This window comes from Olea europaea, chromosome 19, assembly GCF_002742605.1.
Source record: "Olea europaea var. sylvestris chromosome 19, O_europaea_v1, whole genome shotgun sequence".
Taxonomy (NCBI): domain Eukaryota; kingdom Viridiplantae; phylum Streptophyta; class Magnoliopsida; order Lamiales; family Oleaceae; genus Olea; species Olea europaea.
In genome coordinates, this window is record NC_036255.1 from 7,318,112 (window position 1) to 7,338,394 (window position 20,283).

At 34.9% G+C, this 20,283-nt stretch overlaps 2 protein-coding genes across 2 annotated transcripts; one reads left to right on the top strand and one right to left on the bottom strand.

The window, feature by feature from the left end:
- Window positions 1–6,565: 6,565 nt before the first annotated feature.
- On the top strand, window positions 6,566–10,399 carry LOC111368281. The gene is made up of 3 exons (XM_022989519.1): window positions 6,566–6,752; window positions 6,870–7,079; window positions 10,248–10,399. The coding sequence occupies exons 1-3, from the start codon at window positions 6,566–6,568 to the stop codon at window positions 10,397–10,399; spliced, it is 549 nt and encodes a 182-aa protein (XP_022845287.1).
- Window positions 10,400–10,722: 323 nt separating this feature from the next.
- Window positions 10,723–11,483, bottom strand: LOC111368408 (RNA polymerase sigma factor sigB-like). Its single transcript, XM_022989633.1, has 2 exons — window positions 11,135–11,483; window positions 10,723–11,009 (listed from the first exon to the last, which is right to left on the bottom strand). Exons 1-2 carry the CDS (start codon window positions 11,372–11,374, stop codon window positions 10,854–10,856), a joined length of 396 nt encoding a protein of 131 aa, XP_022845401.1. The 5' UTR covers window positions 11,375–11,483; the 3' UTR covers window positions 10,723–10,853.
- Between the last annotated feature and the right edge of the window lie 8,800 nt (window positions 11,484–20,283).

A 20,283-nucleotide genomic window follows, 5' to 3' on the forward strand; every position in this document is an offset into this window, starting at 1 on the left:
AAATAAGTAATTAAAACTAAATTGGCAAATAATAAATATTTAGATAAATAATAAAACATTTATATTAAGCATTTCAAAGAAATAATTTTAAATACATAATATACATTAAAATTAAACAATTCAAATAATAATTAAATATTAGACAACACAATATAAGAATTAAAATAAATAGTTAACTTAAAAAATTAAAGGAAATAAATAAATAAGCAATTTAAAAAAAAAATTTGGGCCTCTGGCAGTCGACCCAGATGACTGGGCCGTCTGGGCGCCAGGCAGCCCAGTCAACTGGGCGCCCAGGCGACCCAGTCAACTGGGCGCCCAGGCGACCCAGTTGACTGGGTCGTCTGGGTTGACTGGCCCAGACGGCCCAGACGGCCCAGTCAACTGGCGCCCAGACGGCCCAGAAGACCCAGTCAACTGGGCCGTCTGGGTGAGTCTGTGTCATCTGGGCATGCCTAACCCAGTCAACTGGGCGCCCAGGCGACCCAGTTGACTGGGTCGTCTGGGTTGACTGGCCCAGACGGCCCAGACGGCCCAGTCAACTGGCGCCCAGACGGCCCAGAAGACCCAGTCAACTGGGCCGTCTGGGTGAGTCTGTGTCATCTGGGCATGCCTAATCGGTCCAGTCAGCTGGGCTTACGTCTCCTTTGTGGAGATCGCCGGAAAACTCCATTTTCGGCGATCTCTACTCCATTTTCCTCCTCCCAAACTATTATCCTTACCCAAAAATCATGCATTTTTCCAAAAATCAACACATGTATATAAAATCATGTTTTTTTTTTCCAAAAATCAACATAAAAACTTTAAATATGGGTCGTCTATTTTTCTTTTTTTATCAGTGCTACAGTAATTTTTCTCTTTCCTTACTATCTTCTCTTTCTTCTTTAAATAGTAAGGGTAAATTTGGATTTCTCTTTATTTTCAATATTTTAAACATTTTTTTTTTTTTTTTTTTTTTTAATTGGTCAAAGGCCTCTTTGGAAAATTGGCCGGGTCAACCGGCTGTTGGCCACTAATTCCTCCCATGCTTAGCCCCCTGCCCAATCCCTACTGGTTAGTCCAGTAGTCTGTCCAACACTTCTTCACCCATAAAACAGTGTTTCGTGAGGGGGGGAAATTTTTGAAATATTATATTGTTCAATATAATCTAATAGTTCACATATAAAGAATAATTGTTGTTTAATTTAAACATTAGGAATGGATCTAGCAGAATTATTGCTTGCTATTTATATAGAATTTGGATGATCATTAATATATGAGTAATGTTATTTAATCCTACTAAGGTTATAATTCTAGTTTAAGTGACGTTAATGTGACATTAAATGATAGGTGGAATTAAATAAGTCATTTAATTTTACATATCATCAAGCGCCATCTACACTGCAATTCTAAATCTAGTGGGGCTGCATAGAATTATTTTTAAGCCCTCGTTTGGCCCCCATTTTCTAGAAATGAAAATGGGTATAACACTGTTTTTATTTTATTTTTTTAAATGAGTTATTAAAAAAGAAGAAAAAAATTTTTATTTACGTATAATATTATTTTATGAAAGATTGTGTTATTGAAAATAGAAGAGAGAAAAATTAATTTAATGGGCCAAACGGGGCTAATCTATGAGGCTTGGTTTCTACGTGTATGACACCAATCCCTACTGTCCAGTCTGTCCCGAGATAAGGTGTTAATGCTGTCATTAATTGACCTTAAAAAAGTGAAGAAAGAAAAGAAAAGAACAGATAAAATAAGGTAGAAGAGAATAACAAAATCGCTATCCTGTTTTTGTTATGTTTTGTGCTGACTTCATTCTTGATACGATTTTTTCTTATCTTTAAGAATGATTTTCTAAAAATTCTAGGAAATATTTCAGTAGAAGTGGATTCAAAATAATATTATCTCATTTGTTGTTTTGAAATATACTGTGACGTTCTACTCTCAATTTCTCTAATTTGTTTATTTTTATTCTTATATTAAAATCATATTAAACATTTTGCAGTAAAATCAAAACATATCAAGGAAATCAAATTTCATAATACAAAGAGTTAAAAGAACCGTCAAGTTTATATTATACCAAAAGAGAATTTTGTTTTTTGACGGTTCTTTTAACTCTTTGTATTATGAAATTTGATTTTCTTGATATATTTTGATTTTACTGCAAAATGTTTAATATGATTTTAATCTAAGAATAAAAATAAATAAATTAGAGAAATTAAGAGTAGAGTGTCACAGTATAATTGGAGTGGTATCAGAGCCAAGATTTTGATAACATCCTGAAAACTTAACATGTATAACTGGGGGCTGAGTAAACGTCGGCATGCTGGTATGTATGTTTATTATTTAAGAAATTTCTTTTACTAAATTTCTTTAATAAAGTTATGTTTTGAATCGCTAGTGAGAAGTATAAGTTTGATCATACTAAGGGAAGCATCCTATTTAAGATAGAGAATACGTAGTTTGTCTTAAGGATTATTAAAGCAAAAAAATTTTCATAAATGAGTTTAGATTTTTGTTCTATCAATATTTAAGGGTACATTTATTAGTCACTATCTTAAAGTCCATTTTATGTTAGATGGCTGATGCAAGTGAATCTACGACTAATGGAAATAATCGAGACGCCGTAATCGAGCGTTTGGCAGCGTTAGTGGAGACCCAGTCACAACAACTTATTCAACATATGCAAGCTGCACCAGCTCCAAGAATTGATGAGAATGCTGGAGAAAGATTTAGGAAATTAAACCCTCCCATTTTTTATGGAACTTTTGAACCAATGAAAGCAGAAGAGTGAATACGTACGACGAAGAACATGTTTAAATATAGTAGAGTTCCAAATGTTGAAAAGGTAAATTGTGCTGGTTTATGCTATGAGGTAGAGCTGGATTTTGGTGGGATACGATACAAAGCATTGAGATCGTAGATTCTATGACATGGACTCGATTTAAGGAACTCTTTCTAAATAAATATTTTACCGCAGCTGCTAGACAGCAAAAGTTAAATGAGTTTATTCAGCTGCGATAAAGGACTATGTCTGTTGGAGAGTATATTAGAAAATTTGAGGAACTCTCTCGTTTTGCTTCTCATATAGTCAGCACTAATGAGCATAAGGTGGAATGGTTTATTGAAGGACTCTAATCGGACTTATATTGGGATGTGAAGATAGTAGGCACCCAGAGAGTAACCTTTGCAACTATTGCAGAGCGAGCATTAGAAGCGGAGCAAGCAGAGAGTCGTATTGTTGGAGTACGAGAGCAGCATTGTTCTAATTTCCATAAATGGCCTCATTGGCAGAGAGGCAAAATTCAAATTATATAAAGAAAGGACCTTCTTCTAAACAATAACCTAGAAATAATGTTCGGCCTTCAAATGGTAATTCTGGAAAGAAGCCACATCTCGACAGTCACCTAGTGGGTAGTGCAATATGCCCTAAGTGTAACAAGGTTCACACTTGCTCGTGTATTACTTGCTATAATTGTGGTAAACAAGGACACATTTCACGTGTCTGCACGGAGAAACTCAATGGCGATGGAAATTCTGCTATTGATAGGGTTTATGCACGAATGAAAGTACTTCAGGCTACAATCCAGCAGTCATTGCTGGTAAGCTTCCTATTGCTAAAATTTTTGCTTATGCTTTATTTGATTCTGGATCTTCCCATTCATTTATATCTATTAGCATGGTTAGAAAGACTCATTTGCTAACTGATAGATTGAAGTCTGAGTTAGAGGTACTTATGCCATCGAGCCAAACATTACGAACTAAAGAAATAATAAATAATTGTGAGATGATGATTAACAATCATTTTCTTCCTGCAAACCTTATTCTTTTGGATATGAGAGATTATGAAGTCATCATGGGTATGGATTGGCTGTCAAAGTATCGAGCCAATCTAGATTGTTCAAGGAAAATCATTACTTTTCATTTATCTAGGCCCTGTTTGGCACCCATTTTTATCAAAATACATTTTTCTCTCTTTTTTTCAACCACACATTCTTTATTAAAATAATATTACACGTAAATCAAAAACTTTTTCTTATTTTTCAACCACACCATCAATTTATTATTCAAAAATGCATTTTCACATAAAAATTCCTACCAAACACCCTCCTAATGGTGAATTAGTAGCCTTCCAAGGAATGGTTAAACCTTTATCTGCTTTGTTAATATCAGCCATTAGAGCATGGAAGATGATACGAAAAGGTGGTTAAGGTTATTTGGTCCATATCCATAATACTAAAATCAAACTAGAAATCGCTGCTTTAGATAAAATTCCAATAGTTCGAGAATTTCCTGATGTTTTTCCCAAAAAGTTGCCTGGACTACCACCTGATCGAAAAATTGAGTTTACCATCGATCTAATTCCTGGCACTCGTCCAACATCAAAAGCCCCATATCGTATGACACCTACAGAGCTCAAAGAGTTAAAATTACAATGGCAGGAATTGCTAGATCAGGGATTCATTCGCCCAAGTTTTTCTCTTTGGGGTGCTCCAGTCTTGTTTGTTAAGAAAAAGGATGGAACAATAAGAATGTGTATTGACTATCGAGAACTGAATAAAGTGACAGTCAAGAACAAGTGCCCTCTTCCTCAGATGGATGACCTGTTTGACCAACTTCAAGGTGCCATAATATTCTCCAAGATTGATCTACGTTCTGGATATCACCAATTAAATATTAAAGAAGAAGATATATCGAAAACTGCTTTCAGTACTAGATATGAGCATTATGAATTTTTGGTCATGCCATTTGGTTTAACTAATGCCCCTGCTGCTTTTATGGACTTAATGAATCAAGTTTTCAAGGAATATTTAGATAAATTCATTATTGTTTTTATTGATGATATTCTTATTAATTCTAAGAGTGAAGTAGAACAAGATCAATATTAACGTCAGACTCTATCTATGTTACGAGCCAATAAGCTTTTTACCTTTGGCTTAAGCAAGTGGTATTCTTGGTCATGTGGTTTCTGCAAACGGGATTTCCGTTGACTTAAGCAAGATCAAAGCTGTAACAAATTGGCCACGACCAACAAATGCCCCGAAAGTTCAAAGTTTCTTGGGACTTGCAAAATATTATCGTCATTTTGTTGAGGGACTTTCAAGGATTGTAGTTCCATTAAGTCAATTAACTCGAAAAGGAGTACCTTGCGAAGTTTTCAAGAAATTAAGAAGAGGCTAACTACAGCACTGGTACTAGCTCTTCCGTCTACCTCTGAAAAATTTTTGTTGTATAGTGACGCCTCTAGAAATGGACTTGGCCGTGTTTTAATGCAAAATGGTAGGGTTATTGCTTATGCTTCACGCCAATTGAAGGAATATGAAAAGAATTACCCTACTCATGATTTAAAATTAGCAGCTGTGGTGTTTGCATTGAAAATCTGGAGGCATTATCTTTATGGAGAATGTTGTGAGATTTATACAGATGACACAAGAGTTTGAAGTACTTTTTTACTTAACGGGAGTTGAATATGCGACAAAGGTGATGACTTGAGTTAGTCAAGGATTATGATTGTACTATCAATTATCATCCTGGAAAAGCTAATGTTGTAGCTGATGCCCTCAGTCGAAAGACCTTTCATGGAAATAAGTTACCAGCACAATTACAACGAGAGGTTCAATTGTTTAACTTGGAAACCAGTGAAAATATGAATCTCACAACTCAACCTACATTACAAGAACATATCAGGGAACAACAATTGCTTAATCCAACCCTAAAACGAGTTTGTCAGTAGATTCTGGATGGTAAAGACTTAATGTACCACATAGCAGAAGATGGAGTAATTTTATTTCGTAATTGAATTTATGTACCGAATGAGTCAGTTCTTCGAACTGAGATCTATGCTGAAGCACATAATACCCCATATTCTTTTTATCCAGGAGCTACAAAAGTGTATCGTGACATTAAACTCCATTTTTAGTGGCCAATAATGAAACGTCACATCTCAGAATATGTGAGTAAGTATCTGACTTGTCAACAAGTTAAAGCTGAACATCAACGTCCAATAGGACTTCTTCAACCATTGTAAATACCTTAATGGATACGGGAAAAGATTACGATGGATTTTGTGGTGGGATTGTCTCGAGCAAAAAAGAATTACGATGCTATTTGGGTTATAGTGGATCGACTAACTAAGTCGATGCACTTTTTACCTGTTCGAACCACTTTTACCTTGGAACAATAAGCTCAAGTATATGTACAAGAAATTGTACGTCTACATGGTATTCCAACATCAATAGTATCTGATCGGGATCCTTGATTCTTATCTGCATTTTGGAAAGGGCTACACCCAGCTTTAGGTACTCGACTTTCCTTTAGTACAGCATTTCATTCTCAAACAGACGGCCAATCGGAACAAACCATCCAAATATTAGAAGATATGTTACGCACTTGAACTTTAGATTTTCCAAAAAAATAGAACAAGTATTTACCTTTGATAGAATTTGCCTATACTAATAGTTATCAATCTTCAATTGGAATGGCTCCTTTTGAGGTTTTATATGGCCGCAAGTGTAGATAGCCTATACATGGGGATAAAATTGAAGAGAAACAAGTTTTAGGGCCAGAACTAGTGCGAGATATGGTTGATGCAGTAAAAAATATCCACCAACGCCTTGCTACCACTTATGATCGTCAAAAGAAGTATGCTGATAGACGAAGGAGACCATTAGAATTCACAATCGGAGACAAAGTGTTCTTGAAAGTTGCACCAATGAAAAGGGTATTTAGATTTGGAAAAAAGGGAAAACTTAGTCCCAGATATATTGGTCCATTTGAAATTTTGAAATGAATTGGCAAAGTGGCCTATAAGTTGAACTTACCAGCTTCAATGGATTGAGTTCACAATGTGTTTCATGTCTCTACTCTTCGAAAGTATGTTCCAGATGCTTCATATATATTGCCAGATAACCCAATGGATCTGAAAACTAATTTAACCTATAAAGAAAGACTAGTAAAAATTTTACTCCGAGAGGTCAAACAATTAAGAAATAAACGTATTCTACTTGTCAAAGTTTTGTGGAGAAATCAAACTTCACAAGAAGCAACATGGGAACGGGAAGAAGATACGAATATTAAATATCCGAAATTATTTGGTAAGTTTTAAATTTCGAGGACGAAATTTCTTTAATTGGGGAGTAATGTAACATCCCAAAATTTCCTAGTAAAGATTTTTAATATTTTAGGGAGTTTGTTTTTAATTTTAGGGACTTAATTTAATGATAGAATAAATGTTATTATGAATTGTACTTAAAATAATATTATGGGGATTGAAAATACAATTTTATAATTGCATATTTGTCCATGGGTTAAAGGTGCAATTTTATAAACAAAGAAATAATTGCATATGTGGTCCAAAGTCTAAAAATGTAATTTTAAAATTCAATCAAATGATTGCACATTATCATGGGGGTTAGATGTGCAATTTCATAAATTGTACACTAAACCGCTATCATCAACTATAAATAGAGGATAGTTGTGAAATGTGATATATCATTCTTCCCATCATTTTCACTCATTAAGGTATGTCTTTTCATTAAGTTAATTATTTTAAATTTTCTTTAGTTAATTATTTATTTATTTTAAGTACTTATTTGGTTTATAAATAAGAATTAAAATTTGTTGCTCTAGGGTTCTTTAATAATTGATAAAAGATAATATTATAGTTAAGTTTAACTAATAAAATCAAGGAAGATAAATTATAATTTTTCTATTTCAAAATCTCAACTTTGGAAATTTTAAAATTTATAAACTAGCTCAAGATATATTAAGTTTTAGTTTACTTAGCGTACATTATTAAAGATTGTATAAAATAGATTTGGGGGAAAATATAGTGAGTAAAGAAGAAGTGAGTAGGGATAGAAAATAACTTGGTATAATAATTCTTAATTTCATCATGATAATGAGTATGAAAATTGGGCCACTACTATATTTATATATGTAGACATGGCAAATTCAAATGGGAAGAGAGATAACAATTAGTACTCGAGGCTTAAACTTAAATTACATTGATCAAGTAATTGAATTGTCTAGAAATTGTTTTCTTGAGAATTGTAAATTATTGTGTTTGGTTGGTATAATTTTCTACGTGAAAATTTTTGAAATAAAAAATATTTTTTTGTGTTCGTTTGACTTTATTTTACATAAAAATTGTCAATTAAAGGGATATAATTTGCTAGTATTGGAGATGAAATTTATTTTCATTGCCAAAAAAAAAATCTCCATAAAATCATCTATCTTTTAGTGTTCATTTAACTTTGTTTTACATAAAAATTGTCAATTAAAGAGAAATCTTCTTTTACAATAATTTTTAAAATTTGTTAAGAACCAAGAAAATTCCAAAGTTCAAGAAAAGCCAGAACTTCAATTCCATGGAAAAAAATAAACCTATCAAACACGATAAAGTTGAAAAATATTGTTCAAATTTTATTTTACATGAAAAATTTAACCCTATCAAACATACTCTAAACTAATTTTATACCAAGAACAAGTCAAAAATACCACTAATCACACACGATTACTTGAAAACCATAGTTCATGTATATAAACTTATCATATTATAAATAGAAACAACAGGGAGTCAAATTTCTTCATAGATCATGAATCAAGAACCTATTAAGGGATAAAATCCAATATCGATTAAAGATAAAAATATATACCAACTTATAAGGTATTGATTTACTCTTCTTAATAAAGTCAATATTTTACTATTGAACCCCAAGAAACGAGAAAATGGATTTTAATATTGATTTGCTCAAACGAGACATTTTCTTGTGAGGATATGTTAAGGGATAAAATCTCACATCGATTAAAAATAAAAATATAGACAAACTTATAAGATCTTGTGTTACTCCTCTTAATAAGGTTTACATTTTAAAATGGAATCTCAAATCTTAACAGAACTTACATGAATAGAAGGCAGTATATGTGCTAAAACCTAAAAGAATTGAGCAATTGGTTGGACCATAAGTATAACTATTTACTTCATAGTCCAGGTCTCTAGTTCAAGTCAATGATGACTTTAGAAAAAGAATAGGAGAAGAATCTGATTACTCCATATAAGTTCTTAGCTCGGAGAGAGAAAGCTTGATTGGTAAAGCTCCAATCTTGCAATTAGATTATTTACAGGTTGGATGTCTAATTGTCCAAATAATAATGATAATATATAGTACCTGAACCGTTGGCTCACTTCCAAGTAATGAGGGTTGAAATATGTTATTGATTATTGAGGCAACGATAGACTATCAAAAATGTAAGAGATAGAATGGATGTTGGTCAGGTTTAGTACGAAGCATGCAAAGATGGTAGTTGCAGTTTTGCCTTTTAAGAAATCTTGATTCAAATTAACATGGACGGGCTTTGTATTACTAATACACTAAATAAAAATAAAAAACAAATTAACATGGACGGGCTTTCTACGTGTATGACACCAATCCCCAATGTCACAAGATAAGGTGTTAATGCTGTCATTAATTGACCATAGAAAAATGAAGAAAGAAAAGAAAAGATAAAATAAGGTAGAAGAGAATAATAAAATCATTATCCTGTTTTTGTTATGTTTTGTCCTGTCTTCATTCTTCATACGATTTTTTTCTTATTTTTAAGAATGATTTTCTAAAAATTCTAGGAAATATTTCAATAGAAGCGGATTCAAAATAATATTATTTCATTTGTTGTTTTGAATTTTATATATATATATATATATATATATATATATATATATATATATAGAGAGAGAGAGAGAGAGAGAGAGAGAGAGAGAGAGAGAGTTAAAAGTATCAAAGGTAATTGGCGCAAAACGTCCCTGCGTTTCAACTTAATTGTGAAAAACGTCCTCACCTTTCATTTTTTGACATTTTTGCCCTCAAATCAACCTTTCGTTGCGATAAAGATCCTTCCGTCCAAGTTCCATCCATTTTGCTGTTAATTAAAGAGAGAGAACCAATTTTTTTCCACTCGGCAGGGGTAAAACCGTCTCACCCATTGAACCCCTTATTCCCGCCTTCTACGTAGTCCATATATATAACAGTAGCTGAAAAATGGGTGTGAAAATATTTTAAATTATTACATTAAATAAGGGGGAAAATGTCGTTAATTAAAGAGCATATATAGTGGTAAAATCTGACCATCACCGCTGCTTTTATGTTGGGTTTCTGGAAAAATGTAGTAAGATATATATTGAATGGGTGGTCAATTTATAGAGATGACTGCTAGATATTTATTTCTAGTTAATGCTTATTGTGACCACGGGGTAAATTGAGGAGATCGAGTGGAGATGGGTATTGTGAAGTATGTATCGGTTCTATGTATCAATTCAATGGTGCATGACCCATTTTGGCTTATTGATGAAGATGAACGGGTCCTGTTCACTTCTTCTGGGAATCGAAAAAACCTTGCGCTAATAATTCCTACGTAGTTATAATTTTGGCTTAAAACATCCCTACCTATAAAAAGTTTGGCGAGTAAAGTCCCTACCTTTTAGAATTATTTGCTAATAACGTCCCTAACTTTTAGAAAATATTTGGCGAGAGAATTCCCCGTTTTCTTCCATATACCACATGTTGATATACACCAACTCAAAAGTCCCTAAATATACAATTCTATCGCAGAATTTGAGACACAATTCATCCACCAATCAATCGAAAACTGAAACAAAAATATCCACTACCTGCTGAAGCAAAAATAACCGAAAACTAAAGTAAAAATAGATACAATTCATTTCAAATGTGCAGACAAAATTACAAATTAAATTGTACCACACCCAAATGGAACAACAGGTGATTTTTTTTCAAGAATGAATAATTGTGTAACATCTTCCTTTGCAGCACAAGAAAAATGGAATATGAAATTTACTTGTAAAGAAATTAATTTTACAGGAATTTTACCGACAATTGAATTGTCCTGGATTGGTCAGAAAGAGACTTCCGAACAGCCTGCTTTATCCACCAGTGAGCGTAGATGGAGAATTTTAACCCTTTTGAAGCATCAAATTTCTCTGCACCTCTCACAAGGCCTCGGCATCCTTCCTGATGAAAATTTGTTAAAAATGTAGTGTTAGAAAGGAATCAAACATCATACTATCAATTTTACAGTTTTTCTTGCAGGAAACACCTTAAGTTAGATAATCAAGACCAACGAAGAAAATGATTACCTGAACCAAATCTTGAAGGTTCATCCCAACTCCCTGATAATTTTTTGCAATAGAAATAACAAGACGTATATTGCTCTTTATCATTTTATCTTTGCAAAGAATACCATAATTTAAACGCTCCCTCAAGGTTTTCTGATCAACGCCGACCGCAGCAGCCCATTGAGCAAAAGTAAGCTGGCCCCATAACGTTCTGTGAGCTCCTTCTGGAGCCTTTCCGATTTTAGTAGTTCCTGCATTCATGATGAATATATATTAGACAAAAAATTAGACATGAGAAGATTCGAAAAGTGTCAACACGAGGGAGAAGGACGAAAGGAGAATGCACAAGACTTGTAATATTTGCCAGTGACAAGTAAGAATAGTTTCTTCCAGTACCGAAGAAAGTAATATTAGGCCCTATAATATGAATGCTGTATGGGAATTGAGTTCCATCAATTCGGAAGCATATTTAAACAGTGAACCAAAATTTTTCAAATAAAAATCCTCTAAAGTAGTGTTGAAATTTGTAATTTTCCCAATAGGTAATTATTCTTACTCGACGTCGCTCGCTAGACAAACTCCCAACGCGAGCTTCCACTATACCGGCTGCTGGTATGCGACCATACGAGAGGAGAATAGAGCAATAATTGTTGAAATGGGAGATAAATGAGAATTTTCGAAGAACCGAGAGAGAGTGGAATGGGAATCGTTCGGACTGTGAAGTGTGAAGAAGGAAATTAAGAAAATAAGGGTTTTCAATTGGTGAGACAGTTTTACCCCTGATGAGTGGAAAAAAATTGGTTCTCTCTCTTTAATTAACGGCAAAATGGATGGAACTTGGATGGAAGGACCTTCATCGCAACGAAATGTTGATTTGAGGGAAAAAAATATCAAAAAATGAAAGGTGAGGACGTTTTCCACAATTAAGCTGAAAGGTAGGGACGTTTTGCGCCAATTACCCAACGTATCAACCTTATTGGAAAACTCTAACAATTTGAAACTTCAAACGCTTGATTGACTTGAAAAAGCAAAATAAATGGCTACTAGCAGATTTTGTCGACCATATAAATATTATAAAATACTTATAACTTTTTGTCAAATTTTGATTTTAATCAAACATTCACATCTATTATCCACTTATCAAACTAATTTATTAAGAATTAACACCTGTGGGTTTAAGTGTCATGGAAAAACAATTAATTCCTATGTTACCTATTCCGCGTATTAAAAAAAGGGCACTAAGAAACTGTTTGGCTACAATTTTAAAAAGTAGTTTTCAAATATAATTGGATGGTTAATTTAAATAAAATTATATAGTTATAAAAAATATTTTTTTATTTTTTAAAATAAGCAACTTTCGATCAATAAAAAATTATTTATTTTGAAATCTCCATTTTTCTTATAAGTGAACTCTTTAAGCTAAACCAAATCTATGGACCATTGATCAAATCTGTTGTTGATATGCTTAAAGGTTTCAAAGTGTTATGCAGCTTTTTCACATGTTTCTGTTTAAATCACTCAACAAAATTAATTAATTAATTAACTAACTAATCCTCCGCAGTCTGCAATCTCGGGCTTGCGTCCGACTAGATCCTTGTCCCTGAACCTCCGGCCCCTCAGCAGCTCAGGGAGGTAAATCGCAAGATGTGCCCTTATTGGCTCCCAGGTTCCCACAACTCATTTGGACTCTTTCCGCAAAGAGAGCTCTCCTCACTGGGCGTTTGTTCACACCAATGGCTCCCAGTGTTAACTCCAGGAATCGAACTCTCCACCCTTGCTTCCAGCGTCCCAGCGAAATGATTGTTCCACCAACTCGGATGTGCCTTGGGGGGCCTCCAACGTGAAATTGTCGGTTGACCATGTGATTGTCAAAGCGAAAAGAGTACGGTAGTTAGTACCCCATGTGGCAAGCATCTAATTACATTTTGGCTTTTCCTCGATGCTTCCTTCCTTCCGAGGCAAGGACCACGTGCCAACTGAGTCCTCCTTGCCCCAGGTCACGTGGCATAGATTAATGACAAAATACGAAAGGATTAAGCCAAACGAATAGGTTCACTGATAGGAGCACGTTCCAAGGATTGAAATGTCAGTCCTCTAATCAGCAGTTTTTTTATTATTTTATTTGAACTTTCAACAAGAATTCGTCAAGTGTCTGCCTTTTTAAAAATTTGTCACCCAACAGAAGGACTGAAAAAAGGAATTAATAGTAGTACAGTACCATATTGGATGAAATGTATGCAATATTATTATGTGTTATCTGAAATTTTTTTCGTACTTTAATACAAATGTGTTGATGATCTTTCAAAGTTCAATTATCGTCGGAGCAAGCTCCACAAATATATTGCAATATATCAAAATATGTAGGAGTGACAAATTGACGAATTTAGGGTTTGAACAAGTAAACAATAGATCGAATAAACGGGTCACAATCAGCTAACCCATTCATCTAATAAGCCAAAAAACTAAAATTAATATCCATTTTCATTCGAATAATAACGTTAGTGGTGTTCAACATCCTTCCATATGGCAGTGGAGCTCGCACTATAAAATTCGTGATCAATTGTATTTTCATTTTAAATCATGCTAATCACCACTTATGTTCCTTTTTTGTTCATGTAACCATGATACCACTGTTACATTATACAATGAACAAAAATGTATCACAACTTACGAGGTGACAGTAATCACCAATGATTGAGTATGGATGTAATGCCATTTAAACTAGCGTTGAACACTATCAGTCATAAATAATGTTACTCAAAACATGTTCGATGAATGAATATTGCTATCTAGAACCAGTTTAGGTAGCAATGTGCTCATATTTAATTGTCCAGTGAAATTATAGTGCATTTTGATTCATTAAATAATTAAATATGAGTTTCATCTACACTGGTGTTAAATATCGTTATTCTCAAAGAATAATTGATTTTATTATAAGCATTGAGGCCTATAATTGGGTGGACTGAAAATATGACAACTTATTCGGCTTATAAATTGCGAGATTAACTACAAGTTGTGAGCTCAAGGCTTATTACAAAATCCACTTTTCCATTGTTAGGATCCACAAAATTACTCCCCGTGGAATACTTTGACCAGGCGAATGCATTTGCATTTTGCAGTAGGGAAAAGTCATATCTACCTAATAAAAAAATAAAAATAATAACATTTATTGTATATTGACTTAGGGGGTATCGTAAAATGGTCCCCTATTAACCCGGGCCAATGGGCCTAGATCTCTATTTTTACGCCACTTTAGCATGGCCCGATATAAGCTGTCGGCTCACACTCAGGCCGGCTCACGGACAACATCTTTTCGCGTTTCCAACTTCCCCTCGTACGCGTATCTTTTGTGCTACCGTATCCGTATGTTTACCATTCATGGACGGTAGATATGTCCACGTTTGGATGTGCTTAAATACAAGTTGAATTATATTTTAATTACTTATTTTTAAATTTAGTTTTTTAAAGTTATTTTTATTTTAAAAGAAAGAAGGTATTATGAACTAAACTAATTGTATAACAAGAACAAGTCAAAAATACCACTAATCACACACAATTACTTGAAAACCATCGTTCATGTATATAAACTTATCATATTATAACTAGAAACAACAAGGAGTCAAATTTCTTTGTAGATCATGAATCAAGAACCTGTTAAGGAATAAAATCCCACATCGATTAAAGATAAAAACATATATCAACTTATAAGATATTGAGTTACTCCTCTTAATAAGATCGATATTTTAAGATTGAACCCCAAGAAATGAAAAAATGGATTTCAAAATTGGTCTGCTCAAACGAGCCACTATCTTGTGAGGGTATGTTAAGGGATAAAATCTCACATCGATTAAAGATAAAAACATATACCAACTTATAAGCTCTTGAGTTACTCCTCTTAATAAGATCGTCATTTTAAGATGAAACCTCAAATCTTAACAGAACTCACATGAATAGAAGGCAGTATATGTGCTAAAACCTAAAAGATTCAGATTTCATGGAGCGATCACCCAGTGTTCATTAATTGCGACCCCAAATTACCAAGTTGTAGTAGGTTTCATGAGAAGCCCCTTAGGGTTCATGTTCTTCTCCCCCAAGGGGGATCTATTGCTATTTTTTCTTAAGGCCTATGCTTTTCACCCTAAATTGAATCAACTTCTCATCCAATTGCAAATCCCTTTTCTAATTTGCATGAATCACCAATGAAGAATTACATTATCAAAGCCCCAAAACGCTTTGATGCCACTATTATGTTTAGTATAGTCGTATAATGAAATTGTAACTCACAATAATCAAAACAGTAATATAACAATCAAAACTAAAGAATACCAAAGCGAAAAGGCTCGGGTTCATCCAACCATTGGCTGCTTCAAGTTGAAGCTTCACTTAGAGTGGACTTGATGTCGATGCAATAAAATATACCAAGATCCTATTTACAACTTGTACAAGCCACACACAGCATTGAGCCCTATGCTCTAAACTATAAATCATCTATTGATACCATACAAAATATAGTTCCTTCTCATCTATTAAATTCACTCTAAGTGACTTGAAAGTGAGACGTGGCCGGAGAACAAAATATATTCTTTATTAAAAGGTTAATTTTTTTAATGCATCGTTTTAATAGAAAAACTAGTGAAAATCTTGCATTCAAATTTCACAATCAGTATCACCTTTAAATAAATCTTGAAAAAATAAGAGCATGTTTGGGAGTGATGTTTTTCTCTAAAAAATTAATTTTTTAACCGTTATTACACTATTTAAGTCATCATATTTGACTTCTTCTCTCACAGGTGGATCTCACTTTTCTCTTAACGAACAAAAATTCAATTATCAAAATAACTTCCAAACAGACTGTAAATCTATTTCATGTGACAAGGAAAAGGCGGGAATGCACTGTTTCCCAAAATATGCAGAATAAATTCATATATAGGATAGGCCTTTTTTAAACTAAACCCAATATAGGACTTTCTTCGTTCGATCAAATAACATCTTATTTTACGAGTCTTATTTTCATTTCGATTACAGAACCAGAAACTACTGAACGAAAACTTATTCAAATAAAACAGAAAATTTGGAAATAATATATTGAGCACGTTTAGTCCCGTTTAAAAGTACCATTTCAGGTATTTATTTGGGCACGGCCGCCTCCATATTCTTAACCATAATCTTCAACCATACTTCATAATTGCTTACCATATCTTCCAAACTCCAGCCTTCTACCGGATCCACAGAAAACCGCCACTCTATCCGACATCCGCCACCATTTTCTCCGGCCGCCAAGGGATCAATCTTCACATTTGCAACATACGACTTAACTCCAATATTACAATCCAATATCTCATAGCTAAAACTCTTTTCTTTATGATCAATGGCTATCAACCTCTCTTTAGTCCAGCTCGAGGCGGCACCGTCTACAGCCGGCACCGGTAAATCGCCACAGTAGCGGATGCACCCGGCCTCGCCGTTGTTGCCATGGATGCCCTCGCAAGTGGTGTTGCCGGGAAACCATTTATTGACGCTATAGAAGTCTTTCCAAAAAGGCCATATTTGGTCTGCGGTTGCGTTTTCTAGGCTTGTTGAAACTGTACCTTCCCACTTCTTTTGTTCCGCCATTGGTGAATGATGCAAAGGTTGGCTTGGTAGTGAGTATAAATAATAGCTAGTGCATAAATAATTAATTAAGTTTAATATGAACGATAGGATATAAAAGCAATTAATTGATGTATAATTCTCTTAAGTCGGCATGATATTCTTGACTAAAGACTTTGTCTTGATATTATTTCTACAACAATCACGCAACAGGTGTAGATTTTTATTTATTATTATTATTATTTTTGACTGAAAATATTCGGCCCGACACTATTAGAAGATGGGAAAACATTAAAAAAAAAAGGGCCAATCAGATTCGGTAACCTCAACGTCGATATCCATTTTGTCAAAATTTTCATTTTCAATCACACATTTCATAAAATTTACAATTTTTATTAATTTTTTAATTATGCATCTATTAATTTTTATCAAAATATATTAAAATTCTGAATTATAACAAAACCAGATAGGAGCTTAGTTTTAATTGGATTTTTATATTCAACAGAGTGTACAAGGTGGACCTAGTTAGTTTTGTTTGGAAAAAAATGAGTTGAGTTGTACTCATTTGAAAAGAGAAATTTTGAGTCTTTATTTAAATAGATATTTTTTAGGGATCAACAGTCAAAGTTGGCATGCAAATATTTAAAGTCGGAGTTGGAATGCCCAAAGAAATTGAGTAAGTTTTACCGAAAATATTGGTCTAACTTGCAGCTTGTTTGGGAGCGATTTTTTGCTCCAAAAAATTAATTTTTTGATCATTATTTTACTATTACAGCCGTCATATTTGACTTCTTCTCTCACAGGTGGACCCCACTTTTTTTCTAACGATCAAAAAATCAATTCTCAAAATCACTCCCAAACAGGCTCTTGACATGCAAAAGTCAATAAGCATTTGTATATGTTGGTTCAACATATACACTGTGCAAATGCAGTGCTAACCAGTGCTGCCTTCTGGAATAAGCCCTGCTTTCGATGATAGTATTCTTAAAAAATTAATACTCCATCTGTCTCATTTATGCCCCGTTTGACCCCTATTATGTGGTAATAAAAATAGGTGGAATAATATTTTTTTGAAAAATGAGTGGTTGAAAAATAGGAAAATTTTTTAATTTACGTGTAATATTATTTTATGAAAAATCATGTGATTGAAAATAGGAGAGAGAAAAATGAAATGTAATGGAGTGAAAATTAATGGGGGCCAAACGAGGGCTATATAAGTTTATTTTCCATATCTTCTTATTTCAATTGTATAGTCTTATTTTCTTATTAAGCTCTTGTTTGAAGGAGATTAAAATTTAGCCCTTGTTTGAGCCCCATTCTTTTAAAAAATCATTTTTTCAAAATTCATTTTCAACAATACATTTTTAATAAAATAATATTAGACGCAAATTCATAATTTTTCTTAGTTTTTAACTGCGCATTCTCCAGCAATTTGCTATTGAAAATGTATTCTTTCCTCTACTATGTGCTCAAACAAGGGCCAGATTTTTAGTAGATTTTCATAAAAATTGATTAAATATATTGTTAAAAAGTTGTGAAGTCCCATAAAATGTTTGGTTAAAATTAGTCAACTGACTTTGACTTAAAATAAATTTTAATTTTAATTTATACCAAACAGGGCCTAAGAATGTTTTGTGTTGCGGGTTGTCATACTTGGCCAATCCACCTGGGCCAATGGCCCAATCAGGCCGAACCACGTGACACTCCAGTTGAGGTGGGAAATGGCCGAAGTCCATTAGCCGAGTAGCCTTTTTACCGAGGTCCATATGCCGAGGCCCATGAACCGAAGCCATGATGCTGGAGCTAGTTGAAGATAGCTCAAGCTCTCAAGCGGAAGTATTGTGTGAAATGACCGAAACCCCGAAGCTGATGCAGGAGCCTCCGAACCACAAGGGAGTGTCCTCCATGTTCACTTCTCCCAAGAGATCGTCTGCATAAAGATCTTATTCGAATGATTGATGGAACGTTTGTCATAAGCATAAAGGTTAAGTCTTATCACTAGTATGGGGGCTCTGCGCAAGCAATAAATGCGCAGCAAGCTAGCAAGTCAAGGCCCATGCTTAGGATAAGATGTTTGAATTGAAGAGATGAGGCCACGTGTCACCTCATCTAAGGGCTCCCATTTCACATGTATCACTATAAATACTTCCCCTGTGTAACATCAAAAGGCTAATGCAAGAATCAATACAAAGAACTACACTTTACTCAACTCTCTCTCATTTACTTGCAATACACAAATCGAGTTTATACACATTTACATATATATTTACGAACACCGGTTGGTAATTATTGTACAATCAGATCACAAACAACCCGCCGGATTCCGAACGTCACCGTTCAGCGTCGTTGGGCTACTCCCACGCCCTTTGAACATCTCGTTTTAGACCGTCCACGTGTCTTAGCATGTTGGACATTCGCCCACGTGTGCGCGGGTGGGACTGGCATCTGTTGGCAACACTTTTTGGGGTCAACAGATTGGCGCCATCTGTGGGAAACCAGACCATGACCACGAGCAACCTTGTGGTAAAAGCTTACTGAAAGAACATTTGGGCAACCCCCCTTGAAAAAGGATTTGTTCTTGGAAAAGAACAGGAGGAAGCCCCATTACTTAGTGAAATCTGAAGTCTGACAAAAGAAAATGAGCTCTAATGAAGATACTCCCCCCAGGAGGGTAAGAGAAAACACGAACGTTTCTCCTCACCCCGCTGCTCCAGCAGCTCAACAGAGACTCCACCACCACCAAAGAAGAGGTGGGATGCGTGCGACGACACGACTATCAAGAGAAATGGCCGCCATGACAGCTAACATGAGGGATATTGCTAGCCAAAACTTGGCTATGAGGGAGCTTATAGCCCAAATGCAGGGCCAAGGAAGCTTCCTCATTTCTCCATACGCCCCCCAAGGGCACTACCAGCAAGAGGATGAAGTTCAAAGTCATAAAGCTGCCTCGCCAGACTATGGCCGAGGTGGAAGCCCATTTGAAAGGGAAGTGAAAGTTGATATTTCTTTCAACTACGCTTCTGGCCGACCCACCGAGGTCCAAATGAGCCATGATAATTTTCCACCTCCGTATGAGTAAGATCCAAGACATAGGAGGGCAGGAAGTGTTTTTGACAGAATCAGCCACGCCGAATCGAGGCTCAGGCAACAGCAAGCTAACAGCCTTGGACAAGGCCACCTCCTCCACCTCCAATACCCCAACAGGCAGAGAGAAGTCATAAAAATGCCCCCCGTATTGCTCCGCCTAGAAATAGGCAACAGGGGAGGGAGGAAGAGGTTAGGGATCGCCCCGAGACCTCTCACCAACAACCAAGGCATGAGGCTGATGAGAACGACTTTAATGAATAGCAGAGGTCCTGCGACTTGGACGATGACGATGAGAATCTACCATTCTCAAAGGAACTAAGGAATGCCCAGGTCCCGAGCCACTATGTTATGCCAAAAATACCAAAGTATGACGGAAGAGGCGACCCGGAGAAGCACATGAATGCTTATAAAACTCACGTGAGCCTAAGGGACGCCACCCCAACCGTAAAGTGTAGAGCCTTTCATTTAACGCTTAGTGGAGCGGCTGAAATTTG

Excerpts from the sequence above, each read along its gene's own strand:
- LOC111368281 (XM_022989519.1), top strand. The coding sequence starts at position 6,566 with ATGGTTGATGCAGTAAAAAATATCCACCAACGCCTTGCTACCACTTAT. Across the intron at positions 6,753-6,869 it reads ACTTAGTCCCAGATATATTG|ATGCTTCATATATATTGCCA; the intron begins GTCCATTTGAAA and ends AGTATGTTCCAG. Across the intron at positions 7,080-10,247 it reads TAAATATCCGAAATTATTTG|ATCGAGTGGAGATGGGTATT; the intron begins GTAAGTTTTAAA and ends TAAATTGAGGAG.
- LOC111368408 (XM_022989633.1), bottom strand. The coding sequence starts at position 11,374 with ATGAATGCAGGAACTACTAAAATCGGAAAGGCTCCAGAAGGAGCTCAC. Across the intron at positions 11,010-11,134 it reads ACCTTCAAGATTTGGTTCAG|GAAGGATGCCGAGGCCTTGT; the intron begins GTAATCATTTTC and ends AATTTTCATCAG.